This window comes from Oryzias latipes, chromosome 14 (assembly GCF_053564925.1).
Source record: "Oryzias latipes strain Hd-rR chromosome 14, Olatipes_Hd-rR_3.1".
NCBI lineage: Eukaryota > Metazoa > Chordata > Actinopteri > Beloniformes > Adrianichthyidae > Oryzias > Oryzias latipes.
This window is the reverse complement of record NC_136250.1, coordinates 13234036-13259589: the sequence shown is the minus strand read 5'-3', so window position 1 is coordinate 13259589 and position 25554 is coordinate 13234036. Positions and strand designations below refer to the sequence as shown.

Sequence of the window (25554 nt, the reverse complement as noted above, 5' to 3'; positions counted from 1 at the left end):
CTTTTGAAGTTAATGTGACTCATTTTTGTGTGCGTTTCTACATTTTGAGCAGCACTTAACAGCAGCGAAAAAAACAAAAAACTAGAAAGTAAATAAATGAAATAAAAAACAGCAGTGTGTAGGTTCTCCAGGGTTAAATTAATGTACGGCCTCCTTGTGGATGCATCACAAGCTTCTTTTGAGTCATCGTCCTTGTGGCCTCCTTTACTAGAGATTCACCTTTCTGTGCCATAAGGCTGGATTCAAGTTAAGACATATTGATGAAGAAAAGTCAGACTTTTTATAGAAAAATGTTGGAAGGCTGGTTTTTATTCACACCTAAGGAAATATAAATTAACACTTAGAGTAAAAAAATATATAACTAACCATCTTTGTCCAATTCTATTTATCAGAATCGCAAAAAACTTCTGGGTAAGAGGCGAAACGTTATAAAAAATTTTTTATTTCAAATTGAAACCCTCTCTTTTCCTGCTACCTTCCGTTTTTTGGTAAGTCCCATTTGTTCCCTTCATAATCATAGCAGCGTCTTCAGTTTATTCAAACTTAGCTTTATTAAACTTTGAAAGGAATATACAACATAAACAAACCAAAGCTTTTCGTCACAACTTTCTGTAGCGGTGTCTTGAATCATTTCCACGACAATAAGAACAATATTCAAACCACAACCAAATGTTTTGGAAATCCAGATAATTCAAAAACATCTACAGGTTGCAACTACTCAGGTTAGAGCAAAAATATACAAACATTTTCTTATTTTTAAATAAAGCAATGTCCATTATAAAGCATAGAAACAAAAAAGGGGAAACATGTTTCACATCTTTACAATTATCAGCCTTAATGTGGACACAGGAGGCATTTGTTTGAAACTGCTGCAGGTCTGTTGAAATGTTGAATACTGCAAGTCAGAGTTACACCAGCATTTTCATGAATGGAGCATCCACAGATGTTGAAGGAAAAAAAAAAGTCCCATGTATAAATATTAAAACATTTACCATTCAAATCAACAGAACTGGACACAGGAAAATGTAAAGTTCAATCCTTTATTCTAAAATAAATTTAGCCTTAATGAAGTTTTTGAAGAATCTTTGTGTGATTAAACCTTTGACATTTAAACTCTAGCTGAGGTTTCCGGAGAGCTAAATGCAAATATTTTTTCCTTTGTTGTGTTAGGGCTTGTTGTTCTCTCCATTTTCAACTACTTTGCATTTTTTCTCCTCGGTTGAATCTTTAAAGATGTTGGCTCTGTAGAACTTGAGCTCCTTAATGCTCTCCTGGATGTCGTCTAAAGCTCTGGAGGGAAAGAAAAGCAAAATCTTTTTACTTAAAGATCCCATGAATAAAGTCTGCCGTAAAATACAACCTGAGAATACATAAAGAATACATAAAAAACTGAATTGCCTGGGGGGGGGGGGAAATGCAGTTCCAGTTGGGGCAGTATTGGCTGATCAGGGGGACAAAAACAGACATTCCTTAAATCTTCTGATTTTTAGAACCCGTAACTGTTCTCTACGACGTTCATCTGCTTACCTATTTTTCAATCTTTTCATTAGCCTTAGTTTTGAACTGTGGGAGGATTTTATTTTTGTTTCCCACAGCTATAAGTAATTTTGGCTACTTATACTCCTTCACTTTGTAATGTTTGTTGATATAAAAGCAACTTTGTGATCTATAAATGCCAATACAGATCGATTCTTTGATTGGTCCATAGCAGCGTCCGGTCCAAATGAAGAAGACCTTTCACACAAACCATGATGGGAATCAAAGCTACCAATGTGAGAATGCTCCAAAATGGAGGGTTTTGGAAAGGCATCAAATTTAGCCAGCTTCCTTCTGGCGCACTTTTACAAAGCTTCTTTATTTCTTTAATTTAAAGGAAACTGAGGTTCAAGGTTTTGCAATTCCTCATTTGGCCACTGGAGGGTCGTCTCAAATGGAAGCAAATCATCACTACTCTTTTGAATGTATTAACGCTAAAGATAAATTATTAGAGTTGTTGAGGTGGGAAGAATCAACTTTAATCAATGTGGCTGTTTTACTTAATAATTACTGTTTATCTATCTCTATGTAAATGTTTACAACAGACAGTTAAGACATGGTTTCAGACTGACATCTTTATAGTCCCAATCCGATCATCTTTTCATCTATTTTCAAAGCGTTCCCAGTGGCCTTTTACCTATGATTATGCCTATTTTAGTCTAATTTAAAAAACGGTGTTTTCTACATAACAGCGCTCCCCGTTTACATGCTGTCCCACTAGCTTACAGTTCCTCACACCCCTGACCTATAACATTTGGAGCTATTTTTTGTCTACTCCTGATTCACAAAAACTCGAGTAAAGAAATACAAATACAGTTTGGAGTATAATTTTCTTTATACATGTCAGAAAAATACTGCATGAAGATGTTCAAAACACCAAACACAGAGTGGGGTTTTAACGAAACCCCTGTTTCTGTCCACCAAAATGTCTAAAGGTGACAAAAAGTTTTCACAGGTTGAAATATTTAGGAGAGCTGCAAGTCTCTCAGACTGATCAGATCTGCAGGTTCAGCATGAGGTCAGACAGACTGTGAAATGCTAGACTGAATTTAAACGACAAAGTCCTGAAATCTCACGTTCACGCTTGTGACAGAGTAGATCAAGTAGCAACACGCATGACTGGATTTGGAAGACTGACAGGAATAAAACATGTCATTGTTTAGGACAGCTTGAACTCATGTGGAAATGTTTTGGGGGAAATGAGAAGCAAACAAACAGAAAAAGAAAAACTAACTGAAAGGTGAGGTAATAATTTCTTGTGGATGTGTCAGAGTCTTTCCTCATTGCAGCAGATAATTCTGGTTTAGAAAGTGAGGTCATCTATGTGCCGGCTAAAAAAAACGGCTTAAAATAGAGCATATAAGCAGACCACATTTCTGAGGAAGGCAGAACGTCAATATAAAAGAGGAAACACAGCTCCATGTTCAGAATTGAATAATAGAAGAACACCACAATGTTCCAATAAAACTCCTCACCTCAAGTAATAAGGATGGGATTGGGGTGCTCATGTTTACCTTTGTACTTCACAAGAACTAGTAATTCTGCAGCTGTCATGAATATGAAAGGGGGAAGTTCTTCCATCAGCTGCAATCATTGTATATGAGAACTAGACTGAGTGACCCCTCCCCCCTCGCGTTCCAAACAGGAAGTACCTGCTGGTTCCAAGAAACAGAAATCCCAGACTTCTATAGAGAAATTAACAGTAATTACTCAGTCATTCTATTTGTCCGAATAACCATTCTTGCTAGGATACCTTTTCTTTTTTTACTTGTTCTCATTAATCCTAATTTTTAAAATATTCTGTCTGAAGTCCAAGTTATTTAAGTTATAAACTGTCCAATCAGGCGCCTCAATAAAAGCAAGCGGTCTCACGTCGAACCTTCAAAACATTTGACAGATTCTCCAGAGTTCAATTTCAGACGGTAGGGGTGTGGCCTTCTAACAAGATCCCTCCTGATGGGCGAGAGTGGTTGACATAGAAATGATGACTCGGAGCAACTGGAACCAGTCACTGCTTATTGACGTCATCTGGCGTCCGCATTGTGAAAAGATGCCACCTGAATGGATTTAGCTTTGATAAAATTTCCTTTGGCTGACATCACACTCACTCGGTCCCGCTTTCATGAACCATCAATGGCTGCAGTGTAGACGCCATAAGAAAGTGCTATGCATGAACATTGGAAGATAGCACTCGGGAGGGTGGGATGGTGCGTCTCCTGATTTCACATTTCTATGGAAGATCCGCCCACTTTGTGTTTATACTGCACCTGTAATGTAGCTGCAGTTTCTCTAAAGCAAATCCCAGTGACTGGCAGGAAGTGGACCAAATTACTGCTGAGTAATTAGCCATTGACTGGACTATATCTGATACAAATATATGTATACATGTATAACTGATTTACAATAGATGTATAAATTGAGAGCAGTTCATATGAGGTTACATGAACATCAGAAGAAGCCTCCTTTCTGCTGTAAATCACTGCGCATCATCCTTTGCTGCTTGAAAAGAATCAATCCCAAAACTCCACATTTTCCTTGATAATAAAGGTAGACAAATCCAGACCTTCCTAAAGTACCAGGTGTCTTTTTCTGCCCTAATCCACTGTTTCAACTAATGACTGAAACAGGACATTTTAGTCAGAATGTGTCCAAACTTCATAGGAAAAGAAAAAGAAGTGATACATTCCAAACGCCACGCATTGGTCATTTCTGCAGACACGGGAACATTAAGGTGTCGTTGTACATTTCATTAGTTCACGTGAGCCTAAACTATCATAAAAGAAATCTTTTTTATTTTTTTCCTCTCTCCCAGAGGTCCCAGCTTTACATATTTTTTCCTTTGAATGGAACTAAATCAGTTTGTAGTGTGTTTGTTCTCACTTACCTGTGGGAGGCTTTCTTATAAGGCACCATTTTGTATTCTTCTGGAAACCACCGTCTAAAAATGTTTGCAGAACAAATGAATGAACTTTAACTTCCCCTTCTATTTTCCTCTCATACTATGTTAAAGGAAACATTTATTTTACTGAAGTGCAGAGCTTTAACAGTGAGGATGTCTAAAAGAATTTAAGATTAAAATGCGTTTCTGATCATTCTGAGAATTTCTTTATTCAAATTGAATTGGATGGGGAGCAGATGAAGACGTCTGACGCAGCTCCTGCCGTGGACGGGCAAAAGTCTGGCTTTCTCCGCTCCGATTCTCAATCATCCACTTGCAGACAAACAGATCCGTTTACGTTTTAATTTCCTTGTCTGAGCTGCAGTCTGGCTCTAAACTGTGTGGCTGGACACCTGCCGTTTTTTTGCAAGACTAATATTACCTTGAGAGAAAAAACAAAGGCGTTACGAAATTAGCGAGGCTAACTTCCTCGCCAACAGTCCCACCCTCAACCCAAAAGCAAAAGTCTAATTAGCTCCTGCCGACATGCAGAAAACATGGATTAAAAAATGAGCCGCTTTATGAAAAACCGCACAATTGTAACTAAAAGACCACGGGGAACGATACAATAGAACAAAATATGGTTGGAGTGGGTCTTTTAACGCATTTTCTGATGATTGAGAAACTGAAGCTTAAAATTGCGTTTGAGTTTTTCTTTCTTCAAATCGTTGTGAATCAGATCTGCAGTCACACAAATACTCGCCTGCAGAGCTCCTTGATGGTGCTCACATCAATTATTCTGTAGTGAAGGTGGTGCATTAACTGAGGCATGTACTTCTCCAGGAACTTCTTGTCTGCATGAACGGAGTTCCCTGGAAAACAGCCGATTGTGAGACACCACCGTAAAGATGAGCAGCTCGTTTCAGACTTCAGCAAAACTCACCCGCAAGGGGACACTGTCCGGGTGGGGTGTGCTGTCGGATGAAGGACAGGAACTCGTATTCCGCTTGCTGAAGGCTGATTTTACTCTCTCGCACAGCCTGGGTCAGCCCTGACTAAGACAACAGAAAACAATGAAACAACCATTGTCCAACTTTCATAAATATTGCACAGGATGGGATCTGGTAATGTTTGTACACAGATGTGTGATGGCCTGTCAGAAATGAAAAGCATTTGTTTGGAAAAGGTAAGTTTTAGGTTTTCTTTGGAGTAGGACTTCCACATCTGAGGTGCATGCTGAACTGTTCTCTGCTGAATCAGCTGTCAACCCCGGACATTTGAATTGGAGTCGTAGCAGAGACAGACCAGTGCAAAAACTCCTAAGAGACCCACTCCGATCAGCTTCTCGTCTATTATAAAAGCGCTCAAGTGGTCTTAATTATCATTATGCCATTTTAAGCCAAAACCAAAAAGCTTGAGTCTTTTTCTAGGACATCATTTCTGGAGAGCAGCAGTAGTTTATTAGAATTTCATCTCTGTTGCCAAGCAGTAAGCCCACCCTCACTTCCTGTCACCCATCTGTTTACACGCTCTCCCGCTAGCTTACTGTCCCTTAAACTAGTGATGAGCCGATATCCTTTTATCCGGCAGATACGGATAACAGATACTTCCCCTGAAACTCTGGCTGATAGCTGATATTTGCAGATTTCGATACTTGCGTGTCGACAGTAACACAAAGTTTAGATTTCCTTTTTGTTACTTTATTAGAACTTTTCTTTTACTGAACAATCACATTGTACCTGACCTTTTAAAGATATAGCAAGGGATCTCAAAGTAACAAGTATTACTTTAAAATTTTAAAAATATATCTGAACATTCAGACCATTTATTAATCTAAAGCACCCCTCTGCCAGGGATCTATTAGGAATGACGTATATCCCTATCGATAATGAAATATCAGAACAAGTACTCACTATGACTCTAAACATAAGCTTCCCAATCTTTTAGGAACAAGTAGTTTTATAAAATCAAGTGTATCTAACAGTCAGAAAAATCTGTATTTTGTTTTCTTTTCCAAATCAGACTGATAAACTCATGTTTGGCAAATGTTGCCTGATAAATTACTGGCACTGATATATCGCCAATCCTTACCTCAAACCCCCAAGCTAACGTTTGCGGTGCAACAAAAATGGCGAGAAATATTGGAGCTTTCCAGCCATAAAGCTTTAAGCCGGATGCCAGCTCAGACGAGGAAAACAAAGACGCACACAGATGTATTTGTCTGTAAGTGGATGCATCAGAATCGAGCAGAGCAGGGAGCTTGTGGCCCGCCCATTCTAGTACCTACATCACATCTACAAGCTTTTCCAAACTGCATTTTTTTCCTGCTCCTGATTAACAACAATTTGAATAAAGAAATATTTTGAAATGCAATTTGAAACTTAATTTTCTTTGTATATGTTCTAACTCATGAGAAAATGCTATAAGAACATGTTAGAAATACCAAAAACACAATATTGATTGCTTTTGTTCCAACAACAGTGGCTTACCTTCCCATGATGCTCCTTGCACCAATCTGACATCTCATCCAGGAGTTTATCTGGTTGCTTAATGATCAGGTTGGGCCCCTTTCCAGAGACAGAAAAAGAATTTCTTCAAAGACGGCAACAGCTGACGCATCACTCCTGTTGATCAGCATTACCTCCACCAAAATGTTCAGGTCAGAGTCTGTGATGATGCACGCCATTTCGATGATTTGGTCCTTTTCAATATCAAGACCAGTCATCTTTAAAGACACACACAAAGATCAATGATAATAAAAAGACTGCACTAAATTTTGCTTTCATTCAACACATTTTAGGTCCAGACAAATCCAACACGGGGGGTGGGGGCAGCATTGTGATGCCACAAAACAAATAATGTTCATCCAGGACATATATACATCCATAAAAGAAATAAAATAAATGGGTATAAAATAAATATCTTATGTTTAATGACATTGATTTAAAAGCATTAGAGCGGAGTCCCACTATCATCCACTGCAAAGTCCTCTTTGCTTCTGACAGCAAAGCTGACTACAGGAGTCTGGAGCCAGGACGTCTGCTGCTCATCTCTTTAAAGCTAAAATGTCAAAGTGGATCTTTCTGGAATGTCTCACTTCTTTTCACTTGATGAAACTTAGTGTTTCTACTTGCAGTAGGGCCATTAAATCTGTGCAGCAAGTCAAAGAGGAATGAATGTTCTTGTCACAACTAACCGCTTCGAAAACTATTATTCTTTGAAGGTGCATCCTATTATGCAAGTAAAATATGAAAACGACTAAATTTAACACAGATTTCAAAGACTTCTTCTCTTCCTTTAAGGTAAAGAAAATACGTTTGAAATAATTACCCAAACAGACACAACAGTAAACCAAAGCCACTACTGTATTTTTCTCTGATGCTTCAGCCAAAACAAGTTTTTACATTTTTTAAATTGACAATTTTCACACAAATAAAAGCGTTTTCAGGTCTAGTAAAAACAAAACAAAAAAAAAACGGTCTAGCAAATAAAACCCAACAATCTTAACACCACAAACACGAAGCTAAGAAGTTGACTTATTAAAATAAATCAAAATAAGCATCCCGGCTAAGCTAGCAGCATCAGTTTAAAGTTTCCAACGTTACTCTATTTGAGAAAGTTTTAGGATGAAACATTTTTAGCAGGCCTCTAGTCTAGTACAAACAAATGTGTTTTGTAATATTAAGTTAGAATTTGGAGTTCAACTAATATTTTTGAATAGCTGTGAGAGTTATCATCATTTATTGTGAAACCCCATCATCCCACCGACTGACTAAGGGACATTCCAACGTCCCCTAACGGTACAACATGAGAAACAGCTGCAGCAAGTTTCTCCATGCGACTTGCCTCCAGGTCAACCCACACCATTCTGTGGGACATCTCCGACGATGACATGTCGACTCCGCCGGAGTCCGAAACAAAACTTAACCTGGAGACTAAACTCAAGGCCGCGGAACGCGGACAAACGTCCTGTTTAAACTGGTTGCCGAGGAGAACTTTGACACCGCGTGAATGTCCGCGTGCAAGAAGAGCCACGGGGAATTTTCTAAAGCATCCAGACCCAAGAGAAGCAAAGACGAAACGTGATGGACCACGCCAACACGCCGTCATGCTGCATGCACACTTCCGCTTCCGTCTCTTTCGCTTGTTCAATGGGAGCAGGCGTTCACTGTTTGGGGCGCTTTCGCGCCACCTGCTGGAAACAAACCGCATGTGTCCACATGGAAAACAGTCATTTTACGGTACTTTCTAGGATGAAAATACAGTAATGCTCTCTCATTGACTATGCTCGTCAGCCTACTCCAACGCTTTTTCGTTTTTTTTAGGGATGAAATTTGAATAAGAGTGAAGTCTGTTGTGGGTGTGTGGAAGGTTAACTCCTTGACATCTGAATTTATTTCCAACTATGAAAAATCACAGATGTTTATACTTTAAATTAGTTGTCTAACTAAGTTAATTTTGGAGCAGAAGTGGTTTGATACATATTTGCATCAGTAGGCATCAATGGTATGATAAAGAATAGAATAGAATAGATCTTTTTTTTAGTCAGTGGCACAGGTACAATGCAATTAGAAGTGGTTCATCAACCCAAAAACCTATGACTAAAAATAATAACTAATAGATAAAATACATAATACGTGCATTATGCTTTAACTAAAAACACGAAATTAACATTTCTTTTCATATTTATGAGATCCACGTTTTATTTTTTAGTTTTTTTTTTATTTCTGATAAATCAAATAATTATGTGACGGAACTGCTTTTCAATGTGTTTACCTGTGACTTCATAAAGTCCATCTATTCATGCATTTTTCTATGACACGATTTGATTTCTCTTTCGTCAAGGCTTAATCTTCACTTTTTCTTTGTTGACTCTTCCCCAAAATGATGTTTCTCTCTGTCAAAGTAATATTTCGTTTCTTTCACTTCTCATGTTTGCTTCTAACCTTGTTCTGTCTGCTTTTGGAAAATAGTTTTCCTCATTGGATTCATATGATTTCTATCAAAGTTGTGTAAATATGGCATTTAAATATTTATTTTTCCAGGTCCAGTGTTAAAAGCTGTACAGTTTTGGCAGCACACGATGACAGCAACACATACACATTTTTATATGGTGCAGCAGATTATTTTAAAAGAAAACCACAAGCCTTTTATCCTTTAATTGTAACTATTCTAGGGTGTCGTGCACATGTTCTTCACATAAATATTACCTATAGTTTTTTATTATTCCACTCCCACATTTGCAATTTATATTTTAATGAATCAGCCGCACACGCTGTGCTTCTCCTGCTGAGTTCTCACGCAGCACTGATTAGCAGAAATGTGGGGCACGGAGCAAAAATAAAGAGCAGAGGAGCTGCTGAGCTTTAGATTAATGTGTTTGCAACTGCTTTCCTATAGTGACCAATCTCTAAAATATAGAAGAATCAAACTAGGGCTGAAAATTCAGTCATAGTGACTGCCTTGATGCATGCAGTTCTGAGCTTAAATACTCAATCCAATCATCTTTTGATTTATCCTAAAAGTGTTCTTTTAATTATGATTATGCAGTTTTTAGCCAACAAATAAATAAATAAGGACACAATTTCTAAACAAAGGTAATAATAGTTAGTAAAGAATTTGCCTCTTAATTGTGGGCGGGACTGTTGGCACGGAGTAAGCCTTTCCTCACTTACCAATATCCATCTGTTTACACTCTCTCCCGCTAAGTTAGAGCCCCTCACAACCTAACATTACTAGTGCAGCAAAATGGCGAGTAATATTGGAGCAATCCAGCTGTACAGTTTTGAACAAGATACCAGCTCGGACGAGGAAAACAAAGACGAACGTGGATCTGTTTGTCTGCAAGTGGAAGCATCAGAATGAAACCAAGCAGGGAGCTTGGAATTGCGTCTGAGTCACAGCTACAGGCTTTTTCAAACAGCACTTTTTCATCTGCTCCTGATTCACAATGAGCTGAATAAGGAAAAACTCAGAAATGCAATTTTATGCTTCATTTTCTTTACATATGTCCTCCATCATCCAAAAAAATGCTACACAGTTTTTATTGGACTGGGTCTTCAAAAATGAAAAATATGCTCCAGTGATTGACAAACAGACGTGCCGCTTAAAATCATGAAAAAGTTGAAGGGCAGCATATTTGTAAGCAGTATGCTAAAGAGTTAACCACACAACCAATGTCAGTCCTTGGATTTGACCTTTAATCCTTACAGCAGGCATCTAGATTATTGCAATTAAGGAATGAAGATTATGGGACAAATTGTGCTTTGCTCCTAGAGTTGAGACAGAGACTAGGAAATAATATTAAAATGCCTAAAAATCAAATATTATTTTAAAAATCCTTTTTTTTTTGGAGAAATACATATATTGTGATACATCTACAGGAGCTGTAAGGCTGCAGAAAAGGGTTGTGGGGGTGTTCTTCCCCTAAGGATGTCTGTGTTGGGACAAATTTTAACTGTAGAGGTCCCCATCCTCCTGCAGCTGCACACGCCCCTGCGCTGCACCGCCTCTCCTTGCAGCGGACCACCCGACAGCAGCAGGGAGGCTTTATTGCATCTCAGAGGACAAAAGTGGCTTCTTTTGCTTGGTGAGCAGAGCGCAAGATGCTGCCGCGCGCTCCTGGAATAAGGGCGCTGACTCCGTGAGCCGCGGCGCGTGCTGGGCTCGTGCGCCACGCTTTGTTCCACCATCCGGAGTTCCGGATCACTCCATCCAGCCTGTGACAGGAACAACCTTCACAGTCGCCCGCTGAGGCCGACCCCACTGCTGGAATTTGTCCTTGCTGGACGCTGGGATGCCGGCTTCTCCTCTCATCCCTGCGCTCCTGCGTGAGTTTCTGCATGTTTGATATCATTTGGTCTGCTTGTCCTCACTAAGAAACGCTTTAAGGATCTCAGTCCTAATTCTGTCAGCGATGCTGCTCAGTCTGGAGCTCGACAACACACAGAGGTGGGTAGTAACGACTCTGTCACATTTTATTTGGTAACTTTGGGGAAAATCCTTATCCACAGAGCAGTTTTTCTGCATCCTGCTTTGTTCTTTTACTTATTAGGGATGAAAAAACTCTCAACTGCAATGAGCTGCATTCATCTGGTTACTTTTTTTGGGTATCATTTATTCTAAGGATGCATAACAAAAGCAGTACAATTTTGGTGTTAAGCAAAATGCCTAAAAATGAAACAATCTGCCAGCAGTCTGCTATGACTATGATGAACTCATCTGTAAGCAAGAGACTGAGACATAAAAAAAACTTGTGAAGAAGCAGTGATGCATGGCTGGGTATTACAGCACTTTTCATCCAAAAATGCACTCCAAAAAAGAGAGTCATGATTTTTATCTTATCTTCATCAAGGTTATCAGCACCAACAATGCCTTTTAATTATTGGTGTATAGAATGTCCGTAAAAACCTCTGCATCAGCATTTTAATTTACCCATCAGGGAAGGTCTTTATTTTTTTGTCAAACCACTGATTTTATTTGTTTATTTTAAATTTCACTCTAAAATATTGATGCATACTAGAATTTTCACTTTTTAAAAATAATTATGCACACAGTATACTTGAAACAAGATGTTCAAACCAAGCCCCCACTTGTTCCAAACTGAAATAAACCAAAATATCAACAGTTGCAGTTCCTCAAATGACCACTGGAGGCTGGTATCAAATACAACCGATTTCCAACTGAACCACAGGTTAAGAAGTTGATTTAACACTAAACATAAGCATATTTATAGCATGGTTTAAATCTTTTTGCTTTATTTTTTTACAGCTGTGTGTGTGTGGAAGTGGGGGATTACAGGGTTTAAATTACATTTTTTAATTTTGTTAGATCTACATTTGAGGGATATTCAAAGTGTGTTTCTTTGATTACCAGGTGGTTGAAGCGGCAGTTGGACATAACCAAACTTTCCCTTTACTTTGTCGCACCCTATCAACCATATTCAGCACATTGTTGGGGTGGGCGGAGCCATCTCTGCTCAAGTGTCCGTATCACTTTATTTTAACAGTTTAGAATCTTATTGATTGAGTGTTTCAAAGCAAATCAAATCAAACTCTATTTGTATAGCTTTTTAACATGCTATGGTGTCCAACACAAAGTGCTGGACACCAGAACAAAAAATATAAAACACTTAATTAAATGAAAAAGGATATCTACTTTTTACTTCTAATTGAATGTTTTATATACTCCTATTTGAATACACCAGAGCTCGAAAATTATGCTGACAGATGAATCTGTCCGTCTGCTGTCAAATCCCTCTTTTTCTTTTCTATTTTGTTTTGTTTTATTAGAAGAATGACCAAAAATTCTCACTTCCAGTAAGAATGACCTCCTGCTTGCTTTTCCTGTGCTGTTTGCTTTGTGTGTCTGTACCACAAACTCTGACTGACTCACTGGACAAGTTGTAAATAAAACAAGGCGACACGTCTCTCCGTCCTGCACCTATCAGTCCCTCCAGGTAAAGCAAAGAAACAGGAAATCTTCCTCCCCAGCAGATAGTAAAGATTGTGGCATTTACGGTAAATACAACACCACATGTAATTGCCTATGAATTAATATTATTATTGTTAAGAAACATTTTAAAGGAACCTTTATCAAAAAATAAACATTTTACCAACATGGAAATAGACTAACACTCTTAACTTTAAAAAAAATTGAATTATTGCCTGAAATTGAAGTTAATAAAATAAATATGCGTTTTTGCTCATTTAAAATAGCTTATATTTTCATGTGAGGTTAAGTCAAACCATAATATAGAATGAAAAGTTGTTGAATAGATCTTGGATCATGGTTTCACTGAATTTCTTTCTTTAAAATAAAATTATCTGAAGTAAAGTGTGGTGCAGTGTCTCAGCCAAGGACACCTTGGCATGCAGAGGGGATGGGGATTGAGGTGTTCTTTATGGATGATGATTACTCTATGAAAAAAGCCATGGCTGTTAAATGTTCATGGCATTAAACACATGACCATCTGACCTGAGTGACCGTTCTTGATTTAACTATGATAAAAGGCATGACGGCCTCTGAGACGAAGGCGTTGTGCACAGAAGGTTTAGAGTTGCGGGGATGCTTTGTGCTTTTGCATGTAACCACTGTGAAAATGGGGTATGTCGGAGGAAAGGCTGGTCTTCTCACGCCAGAGTTAATTTCTCTGGAAATTTCTTTTCATTTGGTTGTAAAAGCTTCTCTGAACTCTAGTTTGCAGATGGAAAATTCAGCAGAACAAGGATTGCTTTAACTCCTTAATAAACCGAGGGATTTGGGTTGAATTGGAGGGAAGTACTCGTCTCACTCACTGCTTTCACTCATGCTGCTTCAAAGCTACAATCAGACTGCCCTCTGCAACACGAATTCAAGCAGCCATTTCCAACAAAAAGTCTATGGAAACATGCGTTTCGATATGTTACATTCAAGCTCGTTTTTAAGTTGGATTTTGGGGCTTTGGGTACAAAACGCGCAACCAAGGAACGCCCATTGAATGTTAAACCAGTTCAACTTTGACCATTTGTGCTACACACGCATGATGTGCATTACAGAACGTGCTAAACAGGCATCCTTAACGCACTTTTGCATATGGTGTCCACACTGGACTGTGGTTATCTGATACTAGCACATGTACCTGTATTTTCATGAGTAGCTGCATTGAAAGTTAAACCAGATCAAGCTTTGACCAATCAGGGATTTTTATTTTGTAGTTATGTATGGATGACATCCTTTTAATTCATGTAAGTACCAACCGTTTAAAAAGTGATTACAAAGGACAAATTGATTTGCAGTTTGTGCCTAGTCAAAATTCTATGACACCAAGTCTTTCATATATTTGAATAGAGCTTTGACGGACATGCGGTTGTAAATAGGAGAAAAAGAAAAAGAAGAAGAAGCCCTCACTGCTTGTCCAGTGTGAACACCATGAGCTAAACAGACGTTCAAGAACGAGCCTCACGTGCTCGATGTGAATGTGGCATTAGCTTGAATCAAAGACTGAAGTAGCCCGGAAAATCCCACAGTTCCAGAAGCTCTCTTGGGGGAAACAGACTCAAAGAAGCCCTGAACGAAAACAAGGAAGAAAGAAGAAATCAAACTTGTCTCACTAATCTGACTGTCAAGTATTAATAAGCACTTTTAGCTTCTCACTAAACCATATTTACCTACCAGATATTTTTGAACTTTTTCATTAATTTTCACAGTGGACTGTTTTTGTTTTATTTTTTTTATTTTTATTTTCAATTCAAAGACTCTGATGAAAATCGTGTTTTTAGCATGTCCTTGTAGTATTTTTCTCATGATGAAGAACTTAAATAAAATAGCTTATTTGTTACAAAGAAAATATGTGGGTGGGCCACAAGCTCCCTGCTGCACTTTACTCTGATGCATCGTAGACGACTAGATCCACGATCTTTGTTTTCCTCGTCTGAGCTGGCATCTGGCTCAAAACTGTACGTCTGGACAGCTCAGTAATACTCACCATTATTGTTAAACACCAAGAGTGTCAGGTTGGGGGTGTGAGGGGCTGTGAGCTGGCGGGAGAGAACCAGTGACGTGCAGTCAGGAGAGGCAGGTGAGGCTGTGCCTCACCTGTCATTATGGGAAGAAAAGAGAAAAAATAAATTCAATTATTATATTTAATCAGTAATTTGTGCTTTGCAGTCATTTTCCATTTAAATGTACCATTTTTGGGTGTTTTTTTCTTTTTTTTCCGCATTTGCCGTTCAGATACTAAAAAGTGACGTGCGCTGAGGCACCAGCCCGCTGAGCCTCACCTTGGATTGCGCAATACCTATGCAGTCAGACGGTACTGCTGTCTCTCTGTATGTCGGTTCAATCACTTGTACTATATGAGCTGAGTTTACATAATTTAACAGATGTATATGATGTACAGTGTTTTTTTATAAATAACTGTATGTGAGGGACGTGTTTCTTGTGCTGAGCGCTAAACGCCGGCAAAAAAGCCGCTGGGTGAGGCCAGACATTCTCGTGCCTCATGTTAGGGGGCGCCGGTGAGCCCTGAGATTATGACGCTAAAAAATACTAGAAGAAGTGATAGCAAGCGGCAAGTCATTTTCTTCAGAAGGAGCGGCGTACGGACTTTATTTACAAGTAAAGGTAAGATGATAACAACGTTTGTGCTTTTTTCTATGCTGCAGTTTGTATATGAAAAAAACATGTTGAAATGATATTTTAAACAAAACACTTTAACTGTTGTCAATTAAATGGTGAATAAGTTATTCAGTATGGATCATATGTTTGTAAATCTGACTGATTACGTCAGTGCCTCACCAGCCATTAACCTCACCGCACGTCACTGGAGAGAACGTAAATAGATAACTCTTAGCTAAAGGGAAGGGGGGTGGGTTTGCTCTGCCAGCAAGGTCTCACCCAAAACTCAGAGGTAAATTTTGAACGAACTCCTGCCGCTCTGCAGAAAATATGTCCTTGAAAAAAAGTGGATCTTTAATGATGCAGTTTACTCCCTTTGGTTTGTTTCAGCTCTTTAGTCTGGATAAAGTTGATCTGCATTTACACTAAAGTGATCCCCACCAGAATATGATATCAACTGAACCAAGTTTGACAGGAACTGAGTGGAACAGGGTTTGTTTATTAATTTCACACCAGTCAGAGGAAATAAATCCTGATGCAAGAGAGACAGAAGTCTCATACACGTTATGCATAAAAGATAAACAACCACATTCTGAGTACGAAAGAATCAAAGAGTTTGAGATATGCCTCTTTGGTCGGGCGTGGTGAAGGACTTGTGATAGTCAGAGCACTATTCAGTCAGTGCTCATTTTGGACAATTGTAGGAAGAGAAAGCAAACCAAAAGAAGCTGTTTTGACGTTATTTCACCAATTTGAAGCAAGTCAAGGGACTATCCCAATGTAAAAGCATGTTTATTCCCTAAAGGAAGGTGTTAAGATGACTCAATGCCTCCACACTTGCAGTATTGCTTTGCAAAAATAATTAAAAGGCTTTTGCTTTAGCTTTTGCAATAGTTTAAAGGTTTTAGCTATTTGTAGATCTCAAAATCTTTTTCTCTGTAGATGTTTGTGATTCCAAGACCATTTTTTTAACCAAAAGTAATAGCAGCTATCTCTATTGCAGATAAGACTCCGACTACTACTGAGTAAAAATATAAAAAAAACATAAAAATGAATTGAAATACCTTTTATGTTTTGGTTTTCACTTGACCTTGTGCATTCCTATTTCCTAGATGTACCACATGATTGTGTGTTTTTTGTGTTGCATTTTTTAGGCCACTGTCAACAGAAGAGATTGGACAAAAAAACAGTAATACCAACTGTGAAGTCAATTTATTGGGAAAGTTGTTGAAACTTGGTGGGAAAAAATTAATTTTACATTAAAAAAATAGATTTGAAGGAGCCTGGAAACCTGAAAAGTAAATAAAATATCCCAAACTGAGAGTTACTTTACAAATCTGGCAGCTGGATTAGTGAAGATAGGATAAGAAATGTAAAGGTGTCAGCTTGAAGGTGTTTGGATAAGATGAAGGCGTGTCAGGAATTGATTGGAGAGAAGCTGATACATGAAGAATAGTCTCTGACTAGACTTTTGCCTTATATTATCTTGTTAAAACATGTTAAAAACACCAAAACACATTTTTTTGGAGTGGATCTGTAAAATGACCTTATATTTAATAAACATACAGTATATTCAATGTGAATAGGTTTTCTTTTATGAACCAAATACTTGATGTCTTAAACACTCCCTTGTCATATATATATATATAGTCTATATAGACAACCTTTTCATATTAATTGAAGAAAGATCATGACATAACACCTGTCTTCTGCCCCACTTTGTCCTGTGCCGAGTCACAGGGTTGCTGGAGCCTATCCCAGCTACTTTAGGGTCAAATGCAGGGTATATTTATGAATCAACATTTTTTACAAAAACTCATTTTTATTGTTTTTGTGCTGCTTGTGTGATAGAATACATCTATTCCCATAGCAGTACAGAGTCCTGAAAGTATCAACAGCGGTCCAGTTGTTGATGGGAAGATGGGAGCGTTCATTAGACGCTTCATGGGAAGTTCAGTGGTCCATGAAAAAAACAGCATGTTCTACCTCACGGCTTTTCTTGTGGTTTAATACGTGTCTTTGGCTACTAATTAAATGCTGCTGAACAAACTGAACGAGGCCAAAATTCAGACTTAGATGTGATTGTGTACTGTGGTGAAGTCCAAAGCTCATCGACTGAAAACACATTTAATGGGCTGCTCTCTGTGGCACGCTGTTCATGATCATTCAGCAGATTCCCGCTATGTGTTCAAAATGCACGAATTAATGGGAAATGATTACTTTTGTGCGTGCAAGCTGGATTGTCATGAGGTGCAATGATCAGGATCATCAGGGGAATATGTCTTTGCTGGTTCTGAGGTTATGGTTCAAATGCTTCTTTCAAATCCTTTTCTTGACTTCCTGATTGAAGCCCTTTTTGAACGAAAATTGAAACTTGGGTCAATTTACCTTGTAACCTCTTACCAGTGCTTGCTTCTATGCTTCTATGTTTTTAGAAAACTTACAGGGAGATGATATTTTCGCTGAACTGAGAACTTATATTATATTCATCCTAAATGCATAAAAAAGTGTGACTATTTGATTTACAGATAATTGCAAAATCGGCTGTATGGTGGTGTAGTGGTTGGCCCTATTGCTAACCTTTGAGAAGGTTCAAATCCCGGTTGCAACCTTTCAGTGTGAAGTTTGCATGCACATGTACACTGGCTTCCTCCCACAGTCCTAAAACAGGTTTCACAGATTAACTGAAATTTTTAAATTGCCCCTAGATGTGAGTGTGTGGCCCTGCAACATATTAGCAATCTGCCTTCACAAAAAAACGCTGGGTTAGTATAGTATAACTTCTTTTTTGTTTCCCTGTCCACATGTTGCCTTACTGGTTGACAAAAGTGAACTGAAAGAATGGTATATGAACATGATTTTTTTTGTTCCATTGGTGCTCAATTCTCTGAAGAGTCTCTTGCATTTGTCTCTTTCCTCCATCCACACTCTCTTTTAAGACTCTTTCCGTGACATCTGTGATAAAGTTTTCCTATGATACTTCACAGAGTCAGAGGAGGTGTCAGTGCCTCCTCTGAGCTGATCACACAAACGATCATCTGAGATGTGTCTGTCACCTCGCCTCTATATTTAGAGGAGATCATCAGTGGCAGGCCAAAGGATCCTTCATGCGTGGAGATTGGTGAATCTCCGGTGCCAGGGGTTAGGATGTGACATCTTGTCGCACTCTGGTCTTAAATCTCTGGCAGCTGCCCCCTCTTATTTCCCCCTCAACCTCCTCTTCCTCTTTTTTTCCCCCTTTCGACTTTCTACCTCCAAAGTGTGCCTTTAAATTCGTGTAATACTGTTATTTTTGTAAGTAAACCTGACAACGGAAGGGAAGATAGCTGTCGAGTTGTCAGTCTGTGCACTGTAGAACTAATGTCCGCGGATCCCCCCCCCCATGCCATAACTTCTTCGTATCACTCTAGGTTTACCTTAGGCCTCTCCACAAATGCTTGTCAGCATCTCACTCAGATTCCTGTCATATCACATTCTTCCACTTTGCCAGAGCAAAACCTTTGTGCAACACGCAAATACTTTCACTCAAACAGAGGTGCAGTCCCTTTGAGGATGAGACACACCTTCATTTGTGTTGTTTTACATGCAAGCAGGAAGAGAAACGATGCTGTTCTTTTTAGGATTCACATGAGGAACAATGTTTAAGTAAAAAAAGAGAATCTACTAAATCTACTAATTTTACAGCTTGCAGAATCCCAAACTGCCCAGATATCAAATAGTTAATCTTTTATATAACTTCATGAAAATTGAAAACGGTAAACAAAGCATGTTGGGAAAACATTTTCTAAACTGCTATAGTTTCCCCTGATGTTTTCTCTCCAAAGCTACAGACATACTGTGCATGTGACGCGTGTTCAAGAACGTGCATAACTCAGTTAAACCCGTGGTATTCACATTGGACAAGCAGGGAGGGGCTTCTTCTGTTTCTTTTTCTAATGTTTACTGGTGCATGTCCGCCACCTACAGTTGGAAGAGACTGTTTGAAATGTCAAAGCAGTGCTAATCTTCGATACATAAAAGACTTGGTGTCATAGAATTCCGTCCAGACACAAACTGCAATTATTAATTTCTCCTCTGTGATTTTTATTGGTTTGAACTTTGGTGACTTAAAAAGGACACCATTTATATGTCACTACCAAATCCAAGTAGTTGACTGGTCAAAGTTCAATCTGGTTTAACTTTCAACTTACATTCAAAGGCCGCATGGTTTGTACGTAGCGCTCAAAAAGAGTCCTATAGAAACTTGCGTAGCTACATGTGAAGGTGAGAATTTTGAACGTGGAAACACAGCTTTACATAGACCTTTCATTGGAAGTGACAACTTGAATGTATGTTGTCGAGGGCGATATGAAGTTAGCTTTGTATGTTTACATTTTACACAACTGTAATATGCTAGGAAAATGTTACGCTTATTTCTGCTTTTTAAATTTACATCTTTTAGAGAATAAAAACAGTTATAGCTGTCCAAAGTTATGTTTTTTTCAAAGCCCCAGTCCAATCATCTATTGACCATTGGCACAGCTTGAGGCCCATCCATGCGTATTTTTCATGCCACATCTCTTTCAAACAGCATTTTTTATCTGCTTCTGATTCACCACAATTTAAATAAAGAAATACTCAGAAATGCAATTTTAAGCTTTATCATCTTTTTATATGTCCTCTATCATCAGAAAAACATCACAAGAACATGTTCAAAACACCAAAAACACAAATTTCATCAGAGTGGGTCTCTGATATACATCTATATCATTACCAAAGAAACAAAGTATGGTGCAAAACAATTTCTAGTATTATTCTTTTTTCTGACGGCAAGTGTGTGATGTGATCAAGTGGAAGTCATTTAGGCAGCATCTCTGGGTGAAGAGGGAGTTTTAATTAGTTGAGTGCTGCAGCTGACAAGGAACTCACCCTGCATCACCTCCTTCCCTCCCTGCAACCCTTTCACATCTTCGTCTGTCTCTCACCTCTTCCCGCTTCCTGCTCACAGTCTGTCAATCTTCCAAAGCCTAAGTGGAGGCAGATGGAAGACAAGGCACATTTCAAACACCGCAACTGGAGTGCTTTACACTTGCACAGAGAAATGCAGCGAAACCCAAAAAAGGTTATTTATATACGACGATTGGGAAGCATGGATTTTTCTTAATCCGTTTCACCACTTCAAATAAATCTCGAGGCACCTGCAGGGGTTATTTTTGTCTAACGTGAGAGCCTTCCAGTGCTGATGTGGAGAATTGAAGGTCTCCTGTGCGGGAGAGGACCTCTCAGTACCCTACCCGCCAATTTTAACTGCACCCCCTTAGTACACACACACCTTTTACACCTCAAAATATACACAAACACACATTCGTGCACACATACACCCTCACACACAGGCATTTTGCAAGGAAGGTGGGACCATCTGTCCCCTACCCCATCCCTGGTAGGGGGTACTGGGCTCTTGGCAACGGCGGCCGTGTTCCCTGGGTGCTGGCTTCCTGGACCCGGCGGCCCTCTCTCCAAGCAGGGAGAGGGATCCCTGAGCTTTCTGGCAAGGCCAAGAGCCGGGGATCACATCACATCTCTTGTTCTCTATCTTGTAGATGTGTAATAAATATGAACCTGACCCTAATAAGTATAACCATCCTGCAACTTGTTGCTTTATGCTGCTTCATGGTCCCCCCCCCCCTTCTATAATCACCCTTCTACCCCCCCACCCCCCCCTAACATCCCTCTCTCTTCTTCCCTCCTTTCCTTTTCCGTCCAGTCCAACACAAAAGATTTTCAAATATGATTAAAATGATTAAAGTTTGGCCTCGATTACAAAAGGGGTTTATTCAGACATACCTCTGGTTTGTCTGAAGATTCCTAACCCCTGTTGTTAAAGTAAAATATGTCCAACACAAGAGGCCTTTAGCTCTCATCTGTTTACCCAGCTGTTGGAGAGGACAAGTTAAAAAAAAAAAAAAAGAGGTCTCCTGTGCTGATTAACCAAGATGAGAAACATTTAATGCATGTGATGTCCGGCGGGGCGGGACTTTCTTTTTGGGGTTTTAATAGAAAAGAAACAGTGGCTGTAACGTGGATTAAAACGGTAACAAATGCAGTGATTTTCACATGAGCAAAACTTACAGCACAAAAAAACCCGCTGCACTTTCTTACCTTGGTCTTGGGTCATTGGTTAAGATTTTATTCCACATTACATCCACTGTTTTATTTTCTATTAAAGTCTCTAACACAACAGTGGTGGCAAACAACTGTGATAGTCAAAGACCATCACACCCCGCACTGACCTGCACACATACACACACAAACACACAATTAAAGCCATATTATTTCCCATAACACACTCCTCTCCTTACAATACAACAGCACTGGGTTAAACGGTACAGTTTCAGTTATGGATGCTTTTTTCTGTATTTAATGTTAACACATATCGGTAAAACGTGCATGCTAGTGTTTGCTTTAAAAAGGCAGCGAGCACAAAACTGAGTTGGTTGTAATTTATTTTTTCAGTCATCAATCAGCATCCAAAACTCCATCAAAGTCCTCATCTTCTGTATCTGAAATGAACAGCTGGGCTGAATTTCTATCAAACACGCCAGCTTCCCTTTCGTCATCGTCAGAGTCTGTCTCTTTGCTGTGCAGCTCCAAAGAACAGTGCAGGCAGACGCGTCTGCCCAAACTTTAGTTACAGTCCAAAAGTCTGACGTAACTCGCCCGGTGCTGCCTCTCAGTTAAAGGAGGATGGACAGCTTTTCACTGTCATCTGCTGGAAGTTGCTGCGCTGGAGTCGATCTTCCAACACAGGCAACCTCGCCTTGTTTCTGCGTAAACTCAGCTGCTGCTGCGTCTTCTTGTCTTGTCGGAGTTGGTTTGCCAGCGTCCTCACTTGTGAACCATGGATTCATTATTTTGAATTCTCTGGCAGCTGAAGATAAAGTTAGAAAGATCTTCACAGATTCAGACTTCCGGCCTCAATAACTCTTCTGAAAAACGTTCAAATGTGTCTGCAAGTATTTCAATCCTTTTGTATTAACACAGAGAGTGAACTTCAAATGCATTTCTAAAGAAAAAAGATCGTTTTTTTGGCTTTTAATCAGAATTGTTCGCTTCAAGCTGTGAATGCAGACATGCAGCGAGCCGGCTGCCAAGGGACCGAACTGCAGCTGCTTGATTCCCGTGTTCTTCCGCGTAGCTGATAGCTTTCAGTTTATTCTGTGCTTCATAATCGTGTCCCTTTGCATTTCCAGGGTTTCCCAAACAAAGTTGTTCTGCATCATGCACATATCTGCATCTTTGTACCATGGGGGTGGGGTGGGGGGTGGGTGCTTCTTTCACGTCCTCGCCTCTCTCTGTATTGTTCTCATGCTGTTCTCTTCTAGGTCCTCTTTACATTTTGGAGAAGATTTAAGACTTTTATGTTCGCCTTGTGGTTGTGAAAGTACTGTATATAGAAAATATGATAAAAGCCAAAGAGCCGCATGCAGCTCCCCCCTGCTCCCCATGATAGCCCCCCCCTGCTCTGAAAAATGAAAGTCCCGCCCCGCTGCTTCGCCGGACTTGACATGCAAATTTTAGCCAATGAGATCAACCAGAAAGGTTACTGCCCCCAAGTGACAAACAAACCCCTGAACACTGAGCGCAAATTCTGGTGAGGGCGCAAAGGAGAAGTGACCGCGCAGGATCACCGCTCAGTTAGGATTGCAGGCGTGCAGTTGTAAAATGCGGGATCGCTCGGTTAGAATTGCGCCTGCGCGGTTGTAAGGTTCACTCACTCAATTCCTGAATACGCCCGCTCAGTTGTCTTTATGCCCTTTCACTTTATGGCAGCAATGAAACGCCATATCAAACGACCACTTCCCACTTGTATGGATGGTGTCCCTTTAAATCACAGAAGTACCAACAAATTGAAAATTCACCATAGAGGAGAAACTAATAATACTGGTACAGGGGTTGACATAGCCCAGAAATTTGCACTGGCCCACAGGGCCAGTAGTTTTTGAAAGTTACTGGCCCGACACCGCGCACAGCGAGACCCGCCGCTCCGCAGGTGCTTGCAACTTTAGGGGGGTCCGGGGGCATGCCCCCCCGGAAAATTTTAATATGGTGCAATTTGGTGCATTCTGGTGACATCTAGCACTTATTTATACACTTTTCAATGACTAAAAATAGAGCATATCAAACTTAAATCTGCTCTAGTCTGTTTCAGATGTTTTGAAGAGAGCGCTGCAGTGTAGTAGTTAACACTAGTTAAGAAGTTTTCATGCTGCTTCTAATCACTGCTATTTCACATTTGTTCCTAATCAATAGTTAAGAAGTTTTATTGACTTTTTTGCCCTGACTGCCTTAAGGTTCTGCTTTTTGTTACTGTTGCAAAGTTACATTTACTTTTTAGTTACTTTAGTTACCTAATTAAATTAAATAATTGAAAAATTAAATACAATTAAATTACTGAGATCATTCAGCTAACTAGAAATACTTACTGCTTACAGTGTTGTAAAGAAAAACAAAATTAAGTAGTTTGACCTTATACTCCATTTGAGTCTGAGATTCAGGTATTTTGAGTTGCCTTTGATTCTTTGACATTCAGCTTAAAGCTTAGTGCATACAGTTTCATCTTCAATGCATTCATTAAATATCTTGCTGTCCATACTACTAATTAATAACTACTAACATATTCCTATCTATTCCTGCCATGTCTTCCACATCTCTGACATGCTTCAGTCTCTCTTCAGTGACGGTGTTGGATTTATGATCATCGCGGTGAAAAACCACCAGGGGGCGCGCTGATATGTGTGTCAGTTTAAATATATCTGCCTAAAATGTAATAATAACCCACTGGCTTGTTCCTTCATTGTTGCTGTTTAACATTGTTTAGTATTGAATTGTTACATTCAATAAAGTTTGAAAAAAAAATTGAGTGAGCGCGTGCCGCGTGGTGCTCGGCAGTGACAGCCGCGCGCGCAGGCGGGAGAGGAGGAGAAGAGTGATAAAAGGTTTCCCATAGAAACCCTTGAAGTCTGAACACAGGACTAGCAGAAAAAGTGAATTATAAAGACGAGGTAAATCTACACGTTTTCGCAAAATATACTTTATTGTAAAAGGTGAAAAATGTATTAATTGTTAGATATTTTAGTGGCCCGAGCGGACAAGTAAAAAATAAAGTCTTGTGGTCCGTACTGCTCGAAAAACAGGACCGGGCCAGCGGACAAATGGCTATGTCGAGCCCTGCTGGTAGCTCTTTGTGCCTAGCTGGAATTTTATGACACCAAGTGTTTCATATATCAGAATAGAGCTGTGAAAGAAAAAGTCTGGATCAACATTCACAAGATTTACACCGCTTCAACATTTCTGACCAAGCTTCTTCCAACTGTGAGTACATGCTCTAGTATTGGGTCCAGTGTGAACACCACATGCTAAAAGCGCATTCATTGTTGAATATGCCAGGTCAGTACGTAGCTTAATAGCTAGGGTCACACCAACAGTCTTCACTCGCGTTCCAGCAGCAACTTTTAATGAAAAGTCTATATAAAAACACGTAGATGTGAATTTCGGGCTTCTACGTTCAGAACGCTAGCGTTCATGCCTCGCAACTCCAGTTGTTATGTTCGATCGCGGGTTCTACATTCATTGATCACGCTAGAAGTTCAACCGGATTCGGTAGCTATGTGTCTTTCAGAAGCTTTTCCGGTGTGAACAGCACAGGGTAAATGTGCATTAATAAAACCGCGTATTACACATACTCGAAGGCATCACACTTTCCCGGTGTGTAGGCACCTGATTGTGCAAAGTTCAACTGGTTTAACGTTCAACATGTGTGCAATGATTGCACATTTTGTACGTAGAACCCCCGAAAACGGACGAAAAAACTTGCGTAAACGATGGTGTTTTGAACACGGAAGCCGAAGATGCACGTTTACATGGACTTCTCAAGTGACTGCTGGAAGGAGCCCTGTGGGAATAACAGTTAAACTTTTGTTTAACTGAAGAGACAAAGTGTTGCACTTATTTTTCCAAAAGAACACACACAAGTTACTCTTAAATAGTACTTCCCTTGTTTGAAT

The 25554-nt window shown here is 39.5% G+C and overlaps 2 protein-coding genes across 2 annotated transcripts in view; one reads left to right on the top strand and one right to left on the bottom strand.

Moving 5' to 3' along the window:
• Positions 1-527: 527 nt before the first annotated feature.
• On the bottom strand, positions 528-8576 carry smfn (small fragment nuclease). Its single transcript, XM_004076230.5, has 7 exons — positions 8261-8576; positions 7056-7139; positions 6904-6981; positions 5358-5469; positions 5178-5286; positions 4421-4474; positions 528-1290 (listed from the first exon to the last, which is right to left on the bottom strand). The coding sequence occupies exons 1-7, from the start codon at positions 8522-8524 to the stop codon at positions 1167-1169; spliced, it is 825 nt and encodes a 274-aa protein (XP_004076278.1). The 5' UTR covers positions 8525-8576; the 3' UTR covers positions 528-1166.
• Positions 8577-10899: 2323 nt separating this feature from the next.
• LOC101156758 (CXADR-like membrane protein) overlaps positions 10900-25554 on the top strand; it is a 51292-nt gene continuing 36637 nt past the window's right edge. Inside the window, exon 1 of the mRNA XM_004076326.5 lies at positions 10900-11244. Within this exon, the coding sequence (XP_004076374.1) occupies positions 11211-11244 (34 nt within the window). The 5' untranslated portion in view covers positions 10900-11210. The remainder of the gene's footprint in view (positions 11245-25554) is intronic.